General features: G+C 50.6%; 2 protein-coding genes and 1 long non-coding RNA gene across 4 annotated transcripts in view; 2 read left to right on the top strand and 1 right to left on the bottom strand.

Annotated features, from left to right (window-relative positions):
• Window positions 1-903: 903 nt before the first annotated feature.
• Window positions 904-4,680, top strand: DLX5 (distal-less homeobox 5). The gene is given in 3 exon segments (NM_001159660.1): window positions 904-1,258; window positions 3,169-3,353; window positions 4,351-4,680. Coding segments are annotated over 3 exon segments (870 nt in total).
• A 6,525-nt stretch (window positions 4,681-11,205) lies between these two features.
• The window catches only part of LOC110255475 (uncharacterized), a 47,568-nt gene continuing 34,960 nt past the window's right edge, over window positions 11,206-23,813 (top strand). The window contains exons 1-2 of the long non-coding RNA XR_002335822.2: window positions 11,206-11,453; window positions 13,037-13,515. This is a non-coding gene — a long non-coding RNA (uncharacterized LOC110255475). The remainder of the gene's footprint in view (window positions 11,454-13,036; window positions 13,516-23,813) is intronic.
• Window positions 14,298-23,813, bottom strand: part of DLX6 (distal-less homeobox 6) — a 36,655-nt gene continuing 27,139 nt past the window's right edge. Inside the window, exons 4-6 of one of the 2 annotated variants that reach the window (XM_084977081.1) lie at window positions 18,852-19,382; window positions 17,418-17,611; window positions 14,298-15,571 (exon numbers count right to left, since the gene is read on the bottom strand). In XM_084977081.1, coding sequence (XP_084833207.1) covers window positions 15,320-15,571; window positions 17,418-17,611; window positions 18,852-19,278 — 873 coding nt within the window. In that variant the 5' untranslated portion in view covers window positions 19,279-19,382 and the 3' untranslated portion in view covers window positions 14,298-15,319. Of the gene's footprint in view, window positions 15,572-17,417; window positions 17,612-18,851; window positions 19,665-23,813 lie in introns of those variants that run through there. The other variant, XM_021063385.2, reaches the window with a different exon arrangement.

Here is a 23,813-nt window from a genome sequence, read left to right as displayed (position 1 = left end):
TTCTGAGGTTGCAAAACTCTCTCTGCCATTAAGAGTGTGTTTTTGAACATCCTTATCTAGCCCTTGTCTGAGATATAACTCAAGGCAAAGAAAATGCTTGCTGCAAATTTGTGTCTTTCCCCAAATCACAAATTTTCAACATGTGTACATTACAACTTGGCTCCCAGTACTCCCCTAAAAATACTGCTCTCATCAGTTTCTTGCCTCCATCCCACATCCCTGCTCTCGGACCCACTTTGCTTCACCATTTCAATATTAGTGTTCAATTACACATTAGCCCCGGTGCAGCTAGAGGGGGCGGGAAAGTGAGCGAGTAAAGACCGTCATGGCCCTCATCCCCAAAACATGTGCTCTGAGACTTCAGACCAGTATACATTGTCTGCAGATAGTACAGAGCTGGGTGTTGGGGCTTCTGCGTTGTCTTCAGTCACTGAAAACAGATTTACTGAGACCCCCTTCCCCCAACGAGGAAAAGTGCGCGCGCGCGCGCGCGCGCGCACACACACACACACACACACTTCCCCCTCTTCCCCCTCCCTCCATTTTTCTCCCTCTTTTTTTAAGCAATGCTTTGTTGTGCTAAAACTAGTTGGACGAGTTAGGGTGTTGCTGCTGCTCCCGAGGCCCTGGCCAATGGAACCCGATCCACCCCGCTGTGCGTAAGCGCGCAATTAAGGATTTAACCAAGGCTGTGCTGCGCCTCAGCCAGCAGTCAGCCTGCCGGAGACGGAGCCTCCACGACTCCCAGCCTCCTCCTCGCCGCCGCCGCCTCTCCTCCTCCTCCTATTCCTCCTCCTCCTCCCTCGCTCCCACACCATGTCTGCTTAGACCTGAGCAGCCCCACAGCGAACTCGGCAGCCGCCGCCACACCGCAGCAAGGACAGCCGCCACCGCCAGTGAATGATGACAGGGGTGTTTGACAGGAGGGTCCCCAGCATCCGATCCGGCGACTTCCAAGCCCCGTTCCAGACGTCCGCAGCCATGCACCATCCGTCTCAGGAATCGCCAACTTTGCCCGAGTCGTCGGCTACCGATTCCGACTACTACAGCCCCACGGGGGGAGCCCCGCACGGCTACTGCTCTCCTACCTCGGCTTCCTACGGGAAAGTGCTCAACCCCTACCAGTACCAGTACCCCGGCGTGAGCGGCTCCGCCGGCAGCTATCCCGCCAAAGCTTACGCCGACTACAGCTACGCCAGCCCCTATCACCAGTACGGCGGCGCCTACAACCGCGTCCCGAGCGCCACCAGCCAGCCAGGTACGAGGGTGGGGGTGGGGACAGATACAGGGGAGCCAGGATTCCGGAGGAGAAACCCTGGGAAATCCGGGGCCGCGCCATCAGCAGCGGTGGGGGCGCACCCGGCAGAAGGCACTGGGGGCCAGGACCCTGCAACAGAGAGAGGTTCCTAGGCCGGCATTTTAGGGAGTCTTAACAGAAGAAGCCTGTGGGGCGGGAGGTAGCGGGGGTGGGGACCAGCGTCTCTCCTCTCTGGTTCCTAAGGGTGACCCCTCAGTCAGTGGATTCCCAGCTATCCAGATCAAGAAGCCAGCTAAACTGGAAAGGGGGTAGGGGCGGAGAGAGGAAAGAGTCTTGCAGTCGGAGTGGTGTTTGCGTAATAAACGGAAGGCTGTTTGTTGGAATTTTGGGTGAGCGTGCTCTGTTGGTGGGAGTCGGGATGGAAGTGTCTCAAGGACTCTGGGGGGATTAGTGCAAGAGCAGCCGCAAGCCAGCGCCGTGTCAGTGCCCGGAGCGCGCGGGCCGGGGGTGGGGGCCGGGTAGCTGTATCTGCCAGAGGAAGAGCGCGCTGAGCTCCTTGCGGTTTATCCAAGGCATTTCCAAAAACAAAAAGCCATTTAAAGGTGGAGGAGGGTTGCTGCAGGGTCACATTATTGAAGAGATATTTTTTACTTTCTCCATTGGCGCCTAAATTTTATTTTCCCTTCTCATCTCCTTTTTCTTCTGTCTTGAAACTTAGTTGGAGAGTTCAAGTGGGTTAGTGAGCTTGGGCGGTAAGAGAGAGGCATGAGGTCTCCTTGGAGAGGTTTTGCTGGTCAGATTTGATCTCTTCCCACCAGCACATTAATAACCCTACTAATATTAGCAACCCCTGCTCTGGCAGAATCAAGACCACAGCCCTCATCCTCCACCCTTCCTCTCCCAGGAGCTGCCCGCTCCCCCACACACACCCCCCCCAAGGAGAGGTTCTCCACCCCTTCCAGAGATGGGCACTTTTGATAACAAGGTAATTTCGGGAAAGGGGACTTGCGGCCCCAGGGCACATTTGTAACACAAGCGTTCAAGAGTCTTTCCCCTCCTTTTCTACTCACAACTCCGATAAATTTCATCCTGACCTGCGGCCCCTTTCCTACGAAAACAGCCCACACCCCACAGCCTATTCCTTTTCAAATGGTAACTCTTGCTAAACTTTAATGATTGCCCCCGGGTGGTGGTGGTGGGGGGGGTGTCCTCATTCCTTTCAGTGTCTCTGTACTTCGTACATAAATGAAAGATATTTTTCCTTTGGCCAAGAACTTATTAAGTCTATTTGTAAAAGAAACCAGACACATCTGTGCCCTAGCAGATCTGCAGGGAGATTATGGGGGCTGCATAATCGGCCCTCTGTCTGTGGCGGCCCGGACCGCTTGCTGCTGAATTGAAGGAGCATAGTTTGCTTGTGGGTCTTTGAACTTTGGAGACCTCGGTTAGCGTCTTCCCTGCCCAAGCGTCTGGCCTCTGCGGGCGCCCGAACAGACGCTGACATAAAGGGGGTCACGGCCCGGGGCCTCCCCCCACTTGAAGCCCCGGGAGGAGCTGGCCAGGCTCACCTCAGAAACGTGGGTGAACACGGGGTGGGCTTGAAAACGAATCCAGGTGAAGCAGGAACCGCTGCAAGGGCTAAACCTTGAACGCCGGTAAGGGAGTTGTTCTGTACAAAGCGCTTTGCTTGAGCCCAGGAGAACCTGAATGAACCAAGGAGGGAGTTAATCAGGCTACCTGGCTTTTCCATTATGGCGGGGGGCCTGTGGTCTCCGGAAGCAACGGTGGTGATATGGCAAGAAGAGAGTGAAGGCTGCTTGGTAAGACACTCGAGGACTGTATTTGCAAGGTTCTGCAAAAGGGCCATTGTCTGCTGACAAGCTCTGACCAGGTCTGTTTGTATTATTTAGAGAAAGAAGTGGCCGAGCCCGAGGTGAGAATGGTGAACGGCAAACCAAAGAAAGTTCGTAAACCCAGGACTATTTATTCCAGCTTTCAGCTGGCCGCGTTACAGAGAAGGTTTCAGAAGACTCAGTACCTCGCCCTGCCCGAACGCGCCGAGCTGGCCGCCTCGCTGGGACTGACGCAAACACAGGTAAATTCCGCCTCGGCCCGGCCACAGCCCGGCTTCGGCTGCAAGCCTGTCTGGGCCGCGCGGCTCGTTCCCCGGGCTAGAGCTCATTCAGTGGCACTCGCGAGAAACTCATAGACAGAAAGCCACTGATCCTGCGCCCTTCCCTCCAGAAGTCAGGCCGGGTGTCGCCGCCAAGCGACGCTGGGGACGGGATGGAGACTTCGTTCATACCGAGATGCACCCCGACCCCCACCCCTTTCACGCCTCCAGGGTCTAGGGGCCAGATTGAAAACAAGGGGAGGGACACTCGCAGCTTTGAGAAACTGATTCTCTGCTCAAGGCGGGGCCTCTCGGGGTGAGCAGGGCCCAGAGGCCTCGCGGTGGTCTCTGCCCACGCGGAGACCGGGAACATCACCTCGGGCCGGAAGAGCTGACGGGTCACGTCCTGCTCCTTCGGAGCTTGAAGCCGCAGCGACCTGATGGTCCGAGGTGGGGGCGCTGTTGTACGGGGAAATGCGCCCTGGATTGTCCAGCCCCCTTCACTCCCACCCCAACCCCACCCGGGCTTGTAGACGATGACTGTGTCCCTGGAGCCGAGGAGGAAATGAAAGGATCTGCTCCTCACCCCATAGGCTCAAGCGCGGGTAGCCGTGCCAACACACCTCGCGCGGGGCTCCGGCACTTGTTTTGGAGACGTTTGAGGCGCCGCGGTTCCGTGCGCTCCCCTCAGCTCTACACGTGCGCGCTTCGCGCCGCGGACGCTCGCACCCCCTCCCCCGGCCCCAACAAAAGAGAAAGGCTTGTGGGTCGACGGGTCCCGGGGCCTGGGCGCCCTCTGGGGCCCGCGTTCCAAGCTTTGCCTCTGGCCCAGCCCCTTGACCCTAGGCCGCGAGCCGCGGGGAGATGCCAGGGCCCGGCCTCCTGGAGGCCCGAAGATGCCTCCAGTCGCCGCCGTGGGGGAGGCGCGCGGGCAGCCTCTGAGTGTCCGGGTAACCTGTGCCTTTGTTCCCCCACCCAGGTGAAAATCTGGTTTCAGAACAAAAGATCCAAGATCAAGAAGATAATGAAAAACGGGGAGATGCCCCCGGAGCACAGCCCCAGCTCCAGCGACCCCATGGCGTGTAACTCGCCGCAGTCTCCGGCTGTGTGGGAGCCCCAGGGTTCGTCCCGCTCGCTCAGCCACCACCCTCATGCCCACCCTCCGACCTCCAACCAGTCCCCCGCGTCCAGCTACCTGGAGAACTCGGCTTCCTGGTACCCGAGCGCGGCCAGCTCAATCAATTCCCACGTGCCGCCGCCCGGCTCCTTGCAGCACCCGCTGGCGCTGGCCTCGGGGACGCTCTATTAGACCGGCCTCTTTCTCTTGCTCACTTTTTTGGGACTACTGTGTTTTTGCTGTTTTAGAAAATCATAAAAAAAAAAAAAGAATTCATATGGGGAAGTTTGGAAAACGGAAACAAAAAAAGATTCACGTGTAAAGCTTTTTTTTTGCATGTAAGTTATTGCATTTCAAAGGACCCCTGCCCCCACTTTTTTACAGACGAACTTTTTTGCGCAACTGTGGACACTATCAATGGTGCCTTGAAATCTATGACCTCAACTTTTCAAAAGACTTTTTACAACGTTATTTTAACCATGTAAATAAGTGTAGATAGAGGAATTAAACTGTATATTCTGGATAAATAAAATTATTTCGACCATGAAAGCAAAATGTTTCTTAAAAATGCCCCTCCCCCCTTAATGGGCTCTTGACGGTTTTGTGCAGGCAATTAAAGCAAGACAAACTCTGCAGAGATCCAACAAGGCAAAAAGAACTTGAGGGCGGGGTGGATACAGAACTGTACATGTGTATATGTTGGATGTACTTTATATGTCTATATACATATGTGGTCTGTTTATAGTACTGCCATATAATATATATTTAGGTATTTTTTGGCCTAACCGCAAAAACATTTAGATAATTTTAAGTTTAACCCCAAATTGTTTCAGGTAGAAAGTAATGCTGGAATCTAAATACAGCCCTCCCACTTTGTGTGTGAGTAAGAAAGCATCAGAAATCCCTCAATAACCACTCTGAATTCTAAGCTCAAAGCAATTATGGTGGAGACTGCTCCCTCACCACCATCAGCCTCTGTGTATTGCCAGAGCAATTAGACAAATTACACTCCCTTCAAAGGGAGCTTCCAGAGATGAGAAAATGAAAAAAAAAAAAAAAAGAAATTTCCCCTCCTATTACATTTTTTTAAAAAATCCAAAATGTTTGTAGTGTGACAAATAGTAGTACCTTGGACTCCTTAATGTATGATTATAAATTTATCTGAGCTTTTTCACGGAGAGGAAAGGATCACAGGACTTGAGAACAATGATGGCCAAGCAGGGAATGGGGGTGGCGGCATTTGTTCTGCCAAGAGAGGCAATTGTGAGGTGGAGGAAAGGAAGGAAAGCATTGTGGTCCCTTGTTGATTTCATTTCATGTGAGATAATATTCCAAACATGAATTTACTTCATACTCTTCACAATTCTGGTTTTTTCAGGAAGAAGCTCTCTCTCTGCTTTGCTTTGACATAAAACAATGGCAAAACAGGTTCCAAACGATGGGAAATTGAATCTGTTTGTAGGGATTTCTCTTTTGTGCTGCCTTTTTTGGGGCAGAGAGGAAAGACTTGCAACAACCCTGGCCTCTGTCCTGTCCTTCTCCTGGCACCTCTGCATAGAGACATCAACCGTGTGACCAGAGCTGCAGCCGGGGTCTAGAACTGTGCTCCCAGGCTTGAAATGTAGGTGTCTTTTTCACTGTCCTTTAGTCAGCCTGATTCTATTTCCTTGGGATACCAAGGGAAATCGTTTGTTGGAAATTACAAGACACGTGAGATATATTTTACAGCTAGGAAGTCAGCAGCAATAAATTTGTCAGAAGAGTCTTGGGGGGATGGATAGAGATTAGAACGTAAAAAAAAAAAAAAATTACATCCTGTCATCTGCGGATTTCTGAAAAGGTTCTTCCAGGGTTGGAAGACTAGACCTGAAAAGGCACGCTATGTGCCCTGAGGGGAATTTACCTGTGTGTTCTCTCCTTTTTCTCCCTCTCCATTCCCATCCACATCTCCTTCCCTCTCTTCGCCTTTCCTTTCTTGCCTGGCAGTTGGAAAGGCCTTGGGGGGATTCAATGCTTTGCGGGTCTTGAGAGGTACCCTGCCTGGTCCCGGGGCGGCGCGTGGGCCGTGGCCGGGGCTGTGGACACCCGTCCCACCTCCCACCTCTAAAGCGCGGGCGGCGGCTTCTCTTCGCGAAGCGTTACCCTCCTCTTCGTTCCCCTCCAGATCCCCCTTTCTCGGAAGAAGGTCGGGGTGGCGACGCGCTCGGGGAAAACCGTGGGAAGCACACTTTGTTTTCCGAGCTGGCAGAGAATAAGAGGATGAGGGGAAAAGGTAGAGGGATCCATTTCCTGCTTCTCCTTCTCGGCTTGTAAGGCTTTCGGGAGTTTCCATTACACCGAAACCCTTCGCTTTAGAGCTGGAGGATCCGGCTGGGAGGAACCACGCTCCCGCTTCCCGCTGCCGGGCGCCCCTTGCCGCCCCTGAGTGCGCGTTTCGGAGGGTTGGAGGGGGCGCACCCACTGATGTCTAAGAGCGGCCGGAATGTGCTTGGAGCATACTCTTTCACTTCTCTACACATGGAGAGGGCAGATATTTTTTCTGCCGTCCGCATCATCTCCTGTCTTCCTTTCCTGGCTTTGGAAAGGAGATCCCTCCATTACCACCCCCAATTACCCGGCGCGGTCCAGCAGAGGGAAGGGCGAGGTCGTACTCTTCCGGGATAGAAAAGGGAAGCTTTTCTTTAAGGATCACCCCACCAACCCCAGCCTTGACACTGCTTGTTGTTAACGACACCAGAGCCTCGCTGAGACGCGCGGGCAGGCATAATGCCGTGCGGGCAGACTTGGTGTCAGTATTCCTTCCCTTGTGCTAACTTAGCTTCCACTCGCAATGGCTTCTTCTCTCGCGCGGTTTTTTTTTTTTTTTTTTTAAACTTGGTCCGGGAGCCTTCGACAAAAATATTCTGGGGAACCAGTCTGCAGCGGGTTTTCCCTGGCACCGCGGGGATTCTCCCGGGGGAATTTAACTCCCTGCAGTCCTGCGCCCAAGGATATAAAAATAACAGATCCTCAGCAAAGTCTAAAAATATCTGTGTGATGTTTCTCTGCCTTGCCCTCCCTCCCACCCCTCCTCCTTCTCTCCGGTGTTTATTCCTATATCTAATGTAAACGTGTACCACTCCCTAGCGTAGTCCGGTCTGCCCGACCCCACTCTTCTGACCTCTGCCTGCCCCTACTGATCCCCACTGCTTAGCTCTCAGTCTAGTGCTCCCGAGATGTCAAGCTCACCCCAATATTTCATGTTCTCTTCCATGGGCTTCTTCGCTACGCCCCTATACTCCCAAGCCCCTCTCCCCATCTTCGGATCTCTTCACAAAGTCCAGGAGGCCGGCAGCATGTTGGCAGGGCTAGTATGATTCTTTGGTGCCCTGCCCACCTCCTGGGCCCTCCTATAAAAGATCAGATAAATTGGCCTTTGTTTGAGGCTCATGTTAGGCTAGGCGGATTTCTCCCCTGTTTTCCCCCTTTTTCCTGGCGGCCACCTCCTTGTGGAACAGGGGGCGGCCTGGGGAGCCGAGAGGAGCTGCATTCCTGTGGGTGCCAGGCGGCTCCAGTGCTGAGCCACAGGGCCTGAGACACACACACTGGAGAACCCGCAGACCTCGCTGCCCTTGATCTCTCTCTCCCTTTCCCTCCTCCGCCCCCAACTGGGGCACCCACCCGGGAGCCCGTCCACCCACACTCAGATCCACCCAGGTCTCGGCTTCAGGCAAGAGCGTGTTGACCCGCACACCAACACACGCACACACACCCTCCTGATGACACAGGCACAGGCCAGGCCAGGAGCTCCCCGCCCATGCCAGTCCTCTCTCTCCCGCCCCTTATCCCACAATCCCAGACGCGCCGGCTGGCCTCCTTTGGCTTCTTTGATCCCACCGGACGCCCCACGGCTCGCGGCGTCCTGGCCGCGCCATCCTGGGAGTCGCCCACGGCGCGCCAAGGCCAGGAGGTGCTCGCCTCCTCCCAGCGCGCCCTGCAGCTTGCTCCGGCCTTGACACCACTAGGTCTCCAGAGCTCCCCAGCCCAAAAGGCTAGAGATGCCCTTCGGAATACTGCCCCTTGCCCCTCTTTCTCCCCCCAGCGCTTCCTTTTATTCGCAGAGAGGGACCTTTAGGGCTACCCAACCTCCACTCCCTCTCCGCCCCATCCCGCAACCCCTTGGATCGCGCGCCTCCCACTGGCCACTGGGATCCCGCCAACCCTGAGTTCTCCAGCCCTCCCCGGAGGCACGCCCTGAGGGCAGACGCCCTCTGGCACCTCTGGGACGCGCGCCACGCCGGCGAATCCGCCGGCGGTCATCCCTCTCCACCGCCCTTAAGCACCCCCTCCCAATGCGGCTAGGCGGAGGCTCCCGCCTCCCGGGAGGTTGGGGAGCGGGCGCTGCGGCTTGCTCCCGCCCTCCGCTCGCGCTCCCAGGTTGCCTGCTAGTGTAGCACACTGTACTTGGTTTTTTCAGAGTCACAGCGAACTCTGGGCCTTGAAAACAACCCAAATAGCGGTTGCATCTAAGGGATTGGCTAAATGTTTTCCTACGCAGTCCTGTCCTCCACCCCCGCTCCATCCGTATTTTCTTCTGCATCTGACAAGCTTTAGGTTCCCCTGCGGTACGGGGCAGAAAGTACACGCCGAATCTGCTGCGGAGGGGCGGGGGAGCCTTCCCTTTCAATCATCCAGGGTTGCTGTAATGTAATAACCTGTTTTATAGGTCGAGCTCTAGCCATAAAGATAGGAACCAAGGGAATTTACATGAATCTCTCTTTAAAAAGAAAAGAGAGTCCTGGTTTGCAGCAATTAAATGTTTCTGGTCTTTTGTGCGATGAGATTTCGTATTTACTTGATTTATGGGAATCCGAAGGACTCTCTTTGCCAAAAGCGCACGTATTATTGAGTCTCTTCCACATCCTAAACCAAGATTTATATAAAAGCGTGAAATACCACACATTACGACCTTTCGCCACAGGAAGGCAAAAAAAAAAAAAAAAAAGCTTCATAACATCATTACACACACACACACCCTTTAAGTTTCAGTAATGATTCTCTGTCAAATCTCCACCATGCACAGTCTAGTGTATTTTTTTTTAAGAAGTAGTTGGGGGTGAAGGGCTCTAAACAGTCCCCAAACTATGATTTATTTTAAGGCACTTCTTCTTCTTCTTCTTCTTCTTTTTTTTCTTGCCAAGGTGAGAAGACAGAAATCTGCCACTGGAAGAGGACTATTTCTGCCACTTGCAAGGTGGGAGAACAGGGTGGGGAAAGAGACAGGATATGGACTCAACTTTCATCTATATACATTGGTCACTAAACAGGGGACTCTGCATTATTGCCCTTAAATTCACAAGAGCTAGGAAGCCTTTTTCCACCTGTGGGGTGGCCCTGGCTGGGCAGCCCCAGGGTTTGTGAGGTGGGGGAGTGGGGGTGGAGAGAATCATCACACACTTTCCCAGAGGCTGGAAAAGATGCCCAGGAAATTCTCTGTGCTCATGGTGGGAAAATTGAGCCTCTGGGAATAAAAGGGATTTAGGTATCCCCCACCAGGACATCCCCACCAGAAACCAGAACTGGACTCCAGAAGTCTCAGCCTGGGCAGGTTTCATCCTCTAGGAGGAGCAGCTGGAACCCAGGATTTGCCTTCACTCTGAACCAGCACAGTGCCTCAGTCCGTCTCCAGACTCTTTTGCTATAAATACTCTTCAACTCCCTCTCTCTTCAGCCCTTCCAAAGTTTAAAGATACTGACCTTGGTCTTTTACAAGCATATCTGGGGCAGGGACAGTCCTTTATAAAAAATACTAGCCCTCCTGGAATACAGAAATAAGCATATCAGTGAGTTGTAGCAAAAGAAGCAGCTGTACTGGTTTACATGAGAAGGGGGATGTTAATTGATAAAAGTTAATGATAGGATTAAAGCCAATAGTCAAGCCGAGTGGAGGAGACAACTTCCCAGCCGGCTTTACTTAATTAGCAGCAATTAATACATTTTCTTCTAATATCTTTAGGACTCTCAATGTTTGCAGTGAAAGAGAATAGAGATGAAGCTCAGGAACACTTACAAACATCCAGGGCATTTTGCTCTGATGAAAAGAGAGATTGCAAATTCATTTATGAAAATGTTCACAAATAAATGACAGGCACATTCTGAGGTGGCTTTGGTGGAAAACAATGGTGAAACTGCCAAATGTTCTCTACTTGGGGAAGAGGCACTTTTTTTTTAAAGCAAAGATAATGCTTGGGGGCGGAGGGAGAAGTTTAAAAAAAAGAGAAAGAAAAAAATTATTTCAGACTCCAGGCAGCAGCAGATGTAGCAGCCTTTGCAAACACATCAGCCCTACACATATTGAAGATTTGGACACGTAATGCTTCAGACCACTGATTTGCTATTTTCTTAATTCTCGCTCTTCTTTTTCCATATGAATCAAACAGTCTTTTGTCCTTCAGGGTTTGATTTGATCGCTACTGTTCACATTTCACTTTTGTATTTTCCTCTTCCTATACCATTACTCATTGAGTGCCCTGTGAAATTACAATCGTACATTTTCAACTCAGCAACCCATTTGCAGTGCAAAAATAGGGTCTAAATAATGGCTGAATTAGCCCTACTGGACAGTTTCAGATGTAACACTCTGTAATAATTATATTGCAGGCTGGATTAGGATGCTATTATCATAATCTGGACGTTTACAATTATCTGTAATTTGCAAAGATGCGCCAGGTCTTGATTACAGCAGTTTTTTTTTTTTTTTTGTATCACGCTAACCATCACTAAACAGTGACAGTAATAACAGCTAATTTTGCTGGCAATATAAGAGGTGCTGGGGTGTGCAAACAATTTCACACCTGGATGTGCTCACTCAACCAAGAATATAGAGAAAGAGCTTCTGCCCTGAGACTCAGAAAAATATTCTCCTCTGCTTCTGTTCAGTATAGATTTCTAGACCCTGATCATTGTTTAAGAGATACTCATTGGGGGTAAGTTTTTATTTCTTGAATACTTCAACACACAGTTCATGTTTCTCTTCTTACACTTTTCAAGCTATATGTGTTGCTGTTGTAATGTATTATGCACTGCAACTTTGCTTTAGAGATGTTTTTCAATTTGACCTTTTATCCCCCTTAACGGTAAAAGGGTTGTCGTTCTGGTGAGTAAAAGGGTTGGGGTGAGAATGGGATTCTTAAGAATTTGATTTGTCTTACTTGCTTTCTGTGCTATTGATATTTGGTGACTGGAGACTGGGAAATGGACCAGGTTTCTGTAAGGTGTGGAGGGAGCCGGCAGGAGAGTCCAAGCTAAAACCTATTTGAAAAATTGTTGCTCAAAACTAGTGCTAGGCAAATCCATTGAGATCTTTATATGTGGCGATGATTTTAAGTTTTGGGGTGTTGAGAGAGCATACAGAGCTCCTTCAGCATCACAGGTATTCGGACACTGGCAAGGGCAGGTGTAGTCTGAATCTCTCGACTTTATAGCCCCTTTAACGCCTTCCTCCGTTTGGGAGAAAGTTTCTGGTAACTGGCCTCAGAAACCCTTCAGGGCTGCTTTGCAGGGCCTTTGCTTCCAGCGGGGCGGCGGGAGTGGGGGGGAGGTTAGAGGTGGGGTGGGTTGAGAACCTTAGAGCATTGCCTGTGAGGCCCCAATGCCGCGACCTTGGCGTTGGAGGGCATGATTGGCTAAGACCTAAAGCCGAGCTGCGGAGCCAGGGAACCAGTCTGATTTTAGGAATGCACCCAGGAAGACTCTAGCAAGAAGCAGTGCAGTTCTATCTATAGATGACGCTGTTTCCTGACCCCATAGACACTGGAAGCAGCTAGAGATGTTAAGTGCAGGAGTCTGAGAAATCTTTGGCTCCCTCACCCCAGTGCAGAAAGGCCTTTCTCCGGCGGCAGAAACCTTTGGACTAAATTGTGTCAAAAGATAATGAGATGCTTATTGGCGCCGAGAAGAAATTTTCCCCTTCACTCTCACCCCCTGCAGCTATTGTCCCCCCTCCCCCCCCCCACACACACTTGGAAAATATGGTCAGAATGAGGCTCTAGAACTCGAACTCGGGGGAAGTTCAAACATGGGGAGGAGTAGTAGGCACCGCGACTGGTCGATGCCTTCAGCTCACGCCCCTCCTACCAACCCTTCCCTGGGGAATCAGTTTACTATGGGGTCAATACATTCTAAAGAGTGAAAATCTTAACCCTTGAGGTTCAGAGGACCCAGAGGAAACCCAATTCCAAAGCCAGTTATGAGGATACCTTAACAGAATTTCTTGTTTAATTAAACTCATATTAAGAGATATAAAGATGGAGACAGGAGCATCATGACAAAACCTCCAATGTGTTAAAACGCATTTTCTGGGTTTCAGAATTCCATGCACTCACAGTGGTTTGGCATGTGTCTGGTGAATTTTTTTTTTTTTTAAGGAAAATTAGTGTTGGTTTCGATGTATGGTAGCTTTCTCTCTAACGTAATTTGAATAATTCAGCAAAGCCCCACTACCAGCTGTACTTCTGCAGCCTCTTCCATTCTTTTCAGCATTATAATTTTGGTTAATTTTCAATTTTAGGTCCTACGTCTCTGCAATTTGTGTATGAATAACAGAATAATTTCCCTCTTTTGTTTCGCCTTTCCTGTTCCTGAATCTAAATAAAGATGGCTTTTTAGTATTAAAAGTGGAAGAAAATTACAGGTAATTATCTTTGACGGTAAAAACGCTGTAATCAGCGGGCTACATGAAAAATTACTCTAATTATGGCTGCATTTAAGAGAATGGAAAAAAACCTTCTTGTGGATAAAAACCTTAAATTGTCCCCAATGTCTGCTTCAAATTGGATGGCACTGCAGCTGGAGGCTTTGTTCAGAATTGATCCTGGGGAGCTACGAACCCAAAGTTTCACAGTAGGAAGGGGGAAAAAAGAAAAGAAAACATTTTTCCTAATGTAACAATGCGAATGCTAGAAAATGACAAGACTGATCGGTTTTAAACCATTCTGAAGACTGACTGAGCGTGGAAGTTGCTCAACAAAAAAAGGAACGGGTATATTGGTAAGTAGTCTTTGCTTTGTGTCTAATTATAGTGACTGTCCTTTTGCACGACTGTATGTCGCTGTCATTATATGGAGCACTCTGAGTATCTCTATTGACTTCTGATAAATGGCTCAGTGGTTTCAAGGTTCATAATTTGAAGGATGCCCAGGTCTGTAGCCATTAATTCTCACAGTATGGGGCTTCCTGCTTGTGTGACGAAAGGACTTTTCATTTTCATTATTTCTGTGCTTTCCACAAGATCGGAAGGATGTATTTCATCCAGGATCATGTATTTTCCTATCTAGCTAGCTTGCAAAGGGTTGTAAACATGAAGCAGTCATAATTGTGCATTTACTTTCTTTTTTTCTTTTATTCTTTCCTCTTTTTTGTTTAAAAAAAAAAAACAGCTTCCAAACAAAGACAAATACAGCTGTATTATTTTGGCTAAGGAGAAGGAAAGGAGAATACTCAGTTTCAGCACTGGAAACTACTGGATGTTTAGAGGTTAACCTGGGGATAGATCATTCCTGATGATTTCTAAAAATAGATAAATGTGTAGAAATTGAAATAAAAATACAGTATATAAAGGAAGCTGAGTAAACACCCATGGTTCACATTAAAGTACTTAAGACAAAGGCTAGTGCTGCAAACTGCTATCTTTGCAGGCACTTGATGTTTATATACATGGTTTCCCATATTAGGAAATAGGAATTCTTTTAAGAGTGATAGAAAATATACTGAGAGGGAGGGAGGAGGGGGTGGTAAGATAGAGACACACAGAAATATACAGGACACTCCCAGCATTTTGTGGCTTTTACTCCATATATGAAAGAAGACAAAAACATACAAAGTATATGTACAACTAAAATTCAACAATATATACAGAAATGTTTCTTGATATAAACGTCCCTATTAGCTTAGTGAATGCCACCAATTCACCTAGTAAAGATATCAAAGCAACAGAATGAGATTTTGGTTGTTCCTCTGTCTTTCCTGATTCCAGTTCAGGGTTTTGGGGTAGGGGTGGGGAAAGAGTGGTTTTGTTTGTTTAAATCCTCATTCTTGCTCATTGCATTCTGATAAAACATGCAGCGTTCCTTTTGTGGCAACGTTCTAATCTTACAGCCGATTTTTCCTTTTCCTTTAGAGAAGGGCTGTTATGTGAGGGTTTCTCTTTCTTTTCTTTCTTTTTTCTTTTTTTGTCAGTCTGGGGTTGTAAATAAAAATGCAGGAGTCCGAAATGCTTCCCTTTCATCATGTAATGTCTTAAGCTCATTAAACAAGTAAAAACGCTGCCATGTTTGCACAGATTCTTCTGGAGGGGGAATAATGTCTGTAAAAAAAGTCATTTTGATGGATACTCCCAAAGAGAAGAAGAGGTTCAGAGCCTGGATCCCAAGGGGTAAGGGAAAATAGCCTTACAGTGAGAGGTTTCAGGAGCGCTGGCATAGAAACCAGTCTCTCTCTCTCTCTCTGTTTCTCTCTCTCTAAGATAAAAGATCAATTACTGAAGCTGCTCAAGGGGAAAAGCAGATAAGGAAAGAAAAGGGATAAAGGAAAGAAAGGTGGGAAGAAAGGAGAGAGGCAAAAAAAAAAAAAAAAAAAAAAAAAAAAAAGGAAGAGTAAGAGAGACAGAGGGAAAAGAGGAGAGAGAAGGAGAGAGAGAGAGGGAGGGAGCAAGCAAGCGCCCAGACGGTCTGGCCACCCTTAAGAGTTCTCCCTCGGCTGCTCCCTCGGCTGGGTTTGGCAGATGCAGGCAGGTCCTGGATCCTCCTTGCCTTGTTCAGACGTTACCCTAGGGTATCGATTGCCCTCAGATAACTCACATCATCTGTGGTCTCTGCATCGTGTCCTGGTGAGGAGAGGAGTACCAATGCGAATAGCCGGGCATGTAGCTGTTGGGGGGCATACTGACGCCCTTGGCCGAGGCAGAAACGTCCCACACCGGAGGCAGTGCCGGCGAGCGCGGCGACAGGGCCGCTGAGCCCGGGAGAGGGTCGCTCTCATGCGGGTTACTGCCCTGCTTCAGAAGTTTCTTAAACTTAGAGCGTTTGTTCTGAAACCATATCTTCACCTGGAACGAAAAGCAGCAGTGATCATTAGGCCCAAAAACATCGTATGGGTGCCTATAATTGGAAAAAAGTTAAAAAAAAAAAAAAAAAAAAGCCAAACCCTCAGGACCCCGCCTTCCACCATCTCTTTCTAGACCTCTCCCTCCCCACACCCTCCCCCACGCCATTTACTAGGTATCTTATCCGGATACCTAAAGCCGCTGCAACTCTTTAGTTAGATGCAAGTCTAGGTTTGAAACAAAAGCATGAATAAAAATAAAACAAGAAAATGGTGACTGAGATAGCCTGGTTCAACGTCTGAAGGAGGGTTTTTAAGCAGAGAACTTTTCGGACCAAAGCCAGTTGAATGCACTTCCTCTAACAGTCATGCTGGCATCTCTGTGCATGCACCCGTGAGCAAATGACTCTGAACAGATCAAAGTCAGTATATTTATAACCAAACGCAATATACCTATGCAAATTCTGCACATGCCACAGACTGTACATGGAGGATCTTTCTTCTGACATAAATAGATCCCCATAGTCCTGGAGGGATTAGTGGTTGTACATCACTCACTCCCTACTTTGTATGTTGCTTAGTCAAATTGTGGTCATGATTGTTAGCGCATTCACTAAAAGTCAAAGGGCTCCTGAAAATTAAATGCGAACTGGAAATCTAGGATGGGAGCATATCTAAGCCAATATCCTAGATCTACTTTATATGAAGGACATCCTGTGGTGCACTCCCTTTACCTTTAACATTACTTAGCCTTAGGACTCTGTTTCTCCAAGAGGAATACAGGTTACTGAGTAGCAGGAATCCCTTCAAATCAAACCCCAAATACTTCCAAAGGCAACATGGCAAGAGAAAAATAGGCTGAATTGAAAAGAAGAGCTTAAGGAGCATCAGTTCTAAGGCACCACAAAAATCACTGCCCTGCAAGAGTCTCATAAAACCTGAAGTCCCCTTGCTGAAGATCATCCATTTCAGATGAGGCCTACCACCCCATGCGGCTAAGTTAATCAACAAGGACAAAACCTGCAGGTGACTTCAGCCTGGCTTTATGACCTGAGTCCTAATACACCAGCCTAAATCTCTTCCTGTGAAGTTTGTAATACCCCATATGTCTTTCAAATTAGTAGGACAGGAAAACTTCAGCAACTGTACTTAAGAGGCTTCACCTACTGTACTTTGGGCAGGCTTTTCTTTGATCTCCAGCTCTGCCATTGCTCCTAAGTTCTGTGATCCAGGGAGGTACCTTAGCCTGCACCAGCCAGTCAGCCAAGATGATTCAACCACTGAGTTTAGGGCAATTTTCAGAAAAACTCACCTCATCCATCCTAGGATGAACAGTTTGGTCCCTTTACTAAATCCTATTGGAGCCTATGCCTATCTGGCTCCCCATCCCCCATCCCCTTCACTTCATAATTCATTCTTTCAATGTCAATGAGATGAAACCCTTGTTAAGTTCTAGGGCCCACAAAGGATTCTTAAAACTATGGATCTTACTCTGCCTCCTGGCCTGAACACCTTTTTCTTTTTCTTCTACAGGCTTGTTCTCTTTTGTGTTGTTCTATTCTGAAATAGGACTTGATTAAATTAAGAGTTTGGTCACCAAAGGATATTAGGCTCGGGTGGGGTCGGGTCGCCGAGGGTTGGGAGGATATGCAAATCCAATCCAGCATTCAATACCAGGTCTTTTATTCCAAGAGTGTTGTCCCAGGAAGTGCGTAACTGAGCAAAGGCATTTGTCATTAAGCTCCTTCCATCCTTGGTTGACTAGGCCAAGAATTCCTCCTGATGTACTCCCTGCCGGATCTGCAAATGGGGTCAGCGTTTCAGGGATACTTGGGCTCCTCGGGAATTACCTGTGTTTGTGTCAGTCCTAAGGAAGCTGCCAGTTCAGCTCTCTCAGGAAGGGCCAGGTACTGAGTCTGCTGAAAGCGATGGTTCAAAGCCTGGAGCTGCAGGCTGGAATAAATGGTCCGAGGCTTCCGAATCTTTTTCCCTTTTCCATTGAACCTGATTTCCCCATTTTCAATCACTGTGGTTTTTTGTTGATCTGCAAGCAAAGGATACAGAAGAGCGGTTACTCGTGAGGCTACTGCTGCAGTCTCCCTGAGCTTGGCCTGGCCTGTACCCGAGTCTTCGCAAGGCCAACAGGCTTTCCTCAAAGCACCTCCAAGCCACCCTAACCTCTCTGGCTTCACAGTGCCCGGGTGCTCCCAGTGGCTTCAAAAGCTTCTTTCCGACCCTGACTCAGACTAATCGTGCGCGGTGGCCGGACAGAGGGAGCGCCCTGGGCCCCGGGGCAAACAGCCCAGCTCTGCCACAGCAGAGGCGGCGCCCGCTGCTCTCTGGGGCGCGCGGCGCCGCGGGGCGGCTGCTCTCTCCTCGGAGCCGGGCCCCTCGGCCTGGCTTTACCGTGCCTTAAGCTGTGCTTGAGCCACCCGAGCGATTTTGCGGCCACTTGGTTTGATGTCACTAGCTCCAAGCCCGGTGCATCAAGATCCCTCGGTGTGTTCGAAAATGATTCTGCCGAGAGGGACGAAAACCCCCAACAAAACACAACCAGCTGCTCAGACCAGCATCGGAGCAGCCTGAGCCTCACGCGGCAACTTTGTCCCCCACGGGTGCTGCGCCCTCTGCTTCACCTCCACGAACAAAGGAGCAGCCAACAGTGTATCGAAAACCCAGAGTGAGGGAGCACAGTTAGGGGTGGGGGTGGGAGACCCCTCAAAGCCTGAGGGAAAGAACCCAATTGTCACCAGCTTAACCAGAGCCAGAGGCCACTCCAGCTTCCCTCGGGTCACAGAGGCGCAAAGGGCGCTGCACGCAAAGTAGGCCACTGGCTGCGCACATTAGGTTGGGGAGCAAAACACGCTCCCCAGTTCCGGCCCAGAAATGTCCCCAGGTCACAGCCCGGAGGGGAGGAGAGAGGCAAAGCGCGCACAGATCCCGCAGGATGGAGAGCGCAGTGCCGGCCATCTGGTAGAGCGAAGCCCGCGCGGAGCGGGAGGCGCGGCCCGAGCTCCGCGCCGGAGACCAAGGAGCGAGGCGGGTCGAGCCGCGGGGAGGCCGAGGGTCCGCGGCGGCGGGAAGGGGCCCGGGGCAGCGAGGCCGGCAGGCAGGCGCCAGGCGAGCGGGCGCGCACGAGGCCTGGCCGGGGGCGCGCCGGGCTGCCTGGGGGAGGGGGCCGGCGGAGGCCCGGGCGTTGAGGAAGTGAGTGGAGCGGAGCGGGGCGGGCGGGGTGGGGGGCAGCCGGGAGGCGGGAGAAGCGAGCTGCCCCAGCGGCCTCTCACCTGTGTCGTCCCCTCGCGTCTGGGCGGCCGCGCTGCTGTTGTGGTAGGACTGGAGGTAAGGGCTGTGCTGCGAGTGGCTCATGTAGGGGTAGGCGGCGAGCGAGCGGTGGTTGTAGGAGTTGCCGCCGCCCGACGCATAGGGCGAGCCGTGGTGGTGGTGCTGGTGGTGGTGGTGGTGCGAGCCGGCCGCCGCCGCCGCCGCCGCCGCGGAGTGCAGGCAGTGCAGAGGGTAGTGCGCGCCTGCCATGGCCGGGGAGCTCTGCTGCGAGTGCGGCTGCGGCGGCGGCGGCGGCGGCGGTGGCTGCTGTTGCTGTTGCTGCTGCTGCTGCTGCTGTTGCTGCTGCTGTTGTTGCCCGAACTCCATGAAGGCGGATTTGGACGAGTCCTGGCCTTCCAAGCCGTCAGCCATCGTAGTCATGGTCATCATCAAAACTTTGGGGGCTGGAGAAAGCCTTCTCCCGGGTTTCCTCCACCCTCCCCCACTTGGCTCGCGCCGCTCTCCCCTCTGCAGCCACCTTAGCTCTTGGGATCCTTGCAAAAAAAAAAAAAAAAAAAATTAAAAAGAGAGGGGGCGGAGGTGGTTCTCCTTCTCCCTCGCTCTTCTCTAATATATATATTTTTAATATAAAGAGATATAGTGAGCGGGGCCTTGTTAACTCAAAGGGAGGAGGAAGGGGGAGGGATGGGAGAGGAGAGGGGGGAGGGGGGAATCTACTCTCCCCCCCTTTTTCCCCCCTTGGATTTTTTGGGGGCTGGTGCAGTTTAAGGCAGAGATTTTAAGGTGGATTCTGCGAAAGTTGCGCGTCTGCTTTCAGACTTGATGCAGACGCCACGAGTCGAATGGTTTGTCTCCAAAGGGCAGCGCCTCCCCATTGGTCAGTCGCCCCCTGACGTCACAGGCGCACGGCTTCCACTGGTGTGTGCGCCTCTCTCCGAGTTCTTCGCCTACCTTTGGTAACTCCAATCCCAACCCCGAGCTGCAGCCGGGGGCCGCGCGGCTCCGAGCAGAGGCCTCCGGGGTGGGAGGTGCCTCAGCCCGGCCGGTCGCCGATGCCTCCCTCCACAGCTCACGTCTCCAAACCCCGAGCCTCGGTTCCCAGTACCGCAGCCCTGGAACAGTCCGCGGAGGGCTGCTCCCTCACAGTCCCCTTGCACCCTAGCAGGCTGCCTGTGCTCAGAAGCAGTGCCCTCTATACTTAAAGCAAGGCCCCCTCCCTTGACCTCCTCCCCCCGCCCCCCAGTCCCACTGCCGTCCCGCGGGAGCGCCCTGTCACCGTGGATTTTTCTAGACGTACTTTATTGAAACCATAGAGGGAAGAAGAACCCCCACACCTGGGCCCCACCCCATGGGTAAGGGTGTTGGGGGGGCTAAAGAAAAAGAAAAATCAGACCCTGTTCTGGCGAGGTTCCTGCCATTTCAGGCCGTATTTCCTATATATTGAACAAAAAGGGGTGAGAGAGACCTTTTTTTCTCCCAGAACACAGCAGCTAGTTATGAAAGCGAATCGTTGGAGCACTGACAGTAATGCATTTTTTCCTATTGAAAACAGAAGCTACTGTAATGCTTTCAAATATATGCAAATGATACATGCGGTTAGTGGTTTGGCAAATCTTGATTACAATATAAACTACCCAAGTAAAAGTGCCTTCGTCCTAAATTTGTCTCTCGATTACAATTCCAATTGATTTTATTTTATTGTCAACATTGTTAATGATAAAAATAGAGTCGTTTTACAGTTATTTTTACTTTCTGGAAGGAGGCAATTAGAGTTCTAATCAGGAATACACAAAAATCTCCCATGATTAACTGCAGTACTTTGTTCAAATTGCTGCTATAAAATTCAGAACAATTTGCCTGTAATGATTATGGACTGGGTTTATTTTGGGAGGTGGAATAAAAGTGGATATAGCATAAATTATCCTCTAATTATACACCAGTGTCGCCTCAATTATCCTCTTATCAAAATGGTTGTCTAACTGCCGCATTTAGTTTCAATTCTCTCCTTTTTTTCTATAAAAAGAACTTCATACCTTGTTATTATTAATCCATTTATTATTTGCAAGGGGATTTATATCCGCACATCCAGGTGGTAGAACCACTTCTCTTTCAAAGATGGACTGGGGAAAGACATTAAGTTCGGAGCAGCCCAGGGCTGCGGATCTAGTCTCTCTCCCTGTAGTCTCAAGATCCACTCAGGTCGAGGCAGCCGAGCAGAGACAGAGGAGCCCCAGCGTGCAGCTCAGGCCCGGCCACCAGGTAGGAAAAGCCGTACCGGGGACTGGGCGCCGAGGAGGGCAGGCCTGCTGCGCCCGCGTCCGGGTCCTGGGACTTTGGGGGTGGCTCTGGGACTCCGCACTGCTGGTCGATGGGGACAAGGCATGCAGACCCCCACGGGCTCGGCGCCAGCTTTCAGTCTGCGAATAAATGATTCAAAGCGAGAACCTTTGGCCACGTCGGGAAACATACAATCTAAGGGTTCCGGTCAACGCGTTTAGAGGTTGCATGGACTAGTGTGGGTCTCCCTTTGGGAAAACTACGGGGGGCTTCTTTGCACCCTGTTTTCTTGGACTCCATTAGTTGTCCCCCCCAAGGAACCTGAGAGGTGGGGGATTTAGTGGTGCCGCTTGCCGTTATAATTTCAGAAAATGTGGCTGCAGACACCCCAGTTCGGACGCTATTTCCATACTAGGCGAAGCAGTAGCGGCTTATGGTAATTGATTTTCCCAGCTCCCAGCTCGGGGTCTCAAGGCTTGGCTAGACTAGTTTGCCTTTTTCTTTTTCTTTCTTTATTTCCTTCTTTCCTCCATTTTATCAGAGGACTTTAAACTTACTGCCCGCGGGTTTTCTCCAGGGTTCCCAGGGTAGCAGCGTCCACTCTTGTCTCCCCCTCCTTTTCCTAGCCTGCCGCGCTTAACTTCTTGAGCCTCGGGAGCCGGTTCAGTAACTCTGAATTCATTTTTAAGTGGCATGCCTTGTTCCCCTACCTTTTAACAAGAGGTGCACTTTAACACGCGAACCAGTAACCCGATCCACGCGTTTACAAATCAGCAGTGAATTAAAACAACAAAAAACTTCAAGGAAAATGAAAGGTGGGCTCTTTAAGGGGGTGATGTGTGTAGGTGTGTATCTGTGTGTGTGTGTCTCGGGGGAGACGGCAAAGTCAGAAAAAGAGAAGGTCCCCCGCTCCCCTGGCAGGCTCTCCGTGCATCCCGGCTGCGCGCCGAGCTAGTTTGTAATATCCTCAAAGCTAGCAGGTAGACGTGGCAGTTTTATTGCTTTATACCCTGCAGCTTGCTGTTAACACAGTAAAGTCCCCCCTTAACCCTCGCCCTGTGCATGTGTGTTTCTCTCTTTATGCTCGCAGGTGCCCTGCTTTCCTCGCAGGCTCTCCCTCCTCCCCACTCTGGCTGCACCGGAGAGGGGCGGGTTGTGGCCAGGCCCGGGAAGGTCTCAGCACTGAGCACTGAGTTCCCAATCTAGCCCATAGCTGCCTCGATTTCCTTCTTCTTCTTCTTGTTTGCTTAATACCTGAAGAAGCCAGGAGGGCTGGAATTGTCCCAGTAGTAGCTAGGGGCTCTCATCCTTCCCTTATTATATAGAGTATAACATCCTAGCACTGTGTTCCAGAGGAGCAAGTGTGCAGCTGTGCTGAGGTAGCAGTTTTTGCGTAAGGTAAAGAACTACTGAGCGACCTAGATTAGCTCACACCACCAGATGCTGGGGAGTGGAGTGAGAGAGGGGTCCCTGCCTGCCTGACAGAGGTCTCTTTGCGCATTTGCAGGGTAGAATCCAAACCGCAGGCTTAAGCGTCCAGATTTCCAGCCGTTCCCTGGGAATAGTCAGCAGGAGAGCTAGTCTGGCCCCACACAGTGCGCTAAGGTGGCCTCTGACAAGTGGCTGCCACGTGTGGCCTCTGCCACCAGCCTCCATGAGAGGAGTTGGGTGCTCAGTGGCTGGCTGTAGCAGGGGCTGCTTCCCGAGGTCTCTTCTCTCCAAATGAACCCAGCATCTGGGCTGCCAAGTGCTTCACCCGGTGTCATGGGCAGGCGGTCATGAGCTGAGGCAAGTCATCCCTGGTTTGTTCTAGTCCAGCCCACACCTCTAGCCAGTTCTGAAGTGGCAAGAACTCCCCGACTTTTCAGGGCCTTGGAGCAAAGGCACACACCTCAGGGACTCCAGGCTCCAGTGCACAGCTTGCAGCAAGTGCCAGCAACCTGGCTCCTACCTCTTTGTCTTGCCTGCTGGGGAACCCGAGCTGCCTTTGGGGGTGGGAGGAGGGCAGGCTAGGCCGAAGAAGTCTTTATCATTCAAAATAGAAGGAAAGCCGGCAATCTGGAGACCTCAGGCTCTTTTAGAACCTATAGTAGGTAAAGCGTCATATTTACTAAGAAGTTTTAAAAGGCAGCTTTTGAGGCCTAAACTGCTTTCGGCTTTTTAAGACGTGGAAGTGTTGGGGCTTGCATTCTGGCCGTCAGTGTTATTTGGAGAAATACCAACTGATTGGCAACACAAGACCATGGGAGTCCGCAAGGAATGGGCTCTTTGGGTCAGAAAGGCCCCTGCTGTTCTATCTATGAACCGGTGTTTGCTGCACACATAGGTCAGGAAATATGTTGTGTGCCAGTGAAAGGTTTTGCAGCCCCTTCTGGGCTCTAGAAGTATATTCAAGCCCATCAGGACCTGGTTGGGCTGGGTTGCTAAGTTGGGCTCAGTTATCACGTTAATTCTAAAGAAATTAGACCTGGATAAATAGGCTTTGAATTCAAAGAAATAACTTGGTATTGATTTACATGGTCATGCTAAGAACCCCCTTCTCAACAGGAGATATGGGTGGAAAAAAAAAATTCTGCTAGTCTTTTCCCCATTCAGTGTAAAATTCTGTTTGTGTATGTGTGTAGGAAAAGGGTGCTTGATATCCTGGAAACCCAGGCACCTTTCCTCCCTCCCCTAACACATACACC

Source organism: Sus scrofa, chromosome 9, assembly GCF_054392235.1.
Source record: "Sus scrofa isolate SSC_HxYL_T2T_F1_AM1 chromosome 9, Sscrofa_HxYL_maternal_Yorkshire_Landrace_v2.0, whole genome shotgun sequence".
In the NCBI taxonomy this organism is placed as follows: Eukaryota; Metazoa; Chordata; class Mammalia; order Artiodactyla; family Suidae; genus Sus; species Sus scrofa.
This window is presented reverse-complemented; position numbering and strand designations above follow the sequence as displayed.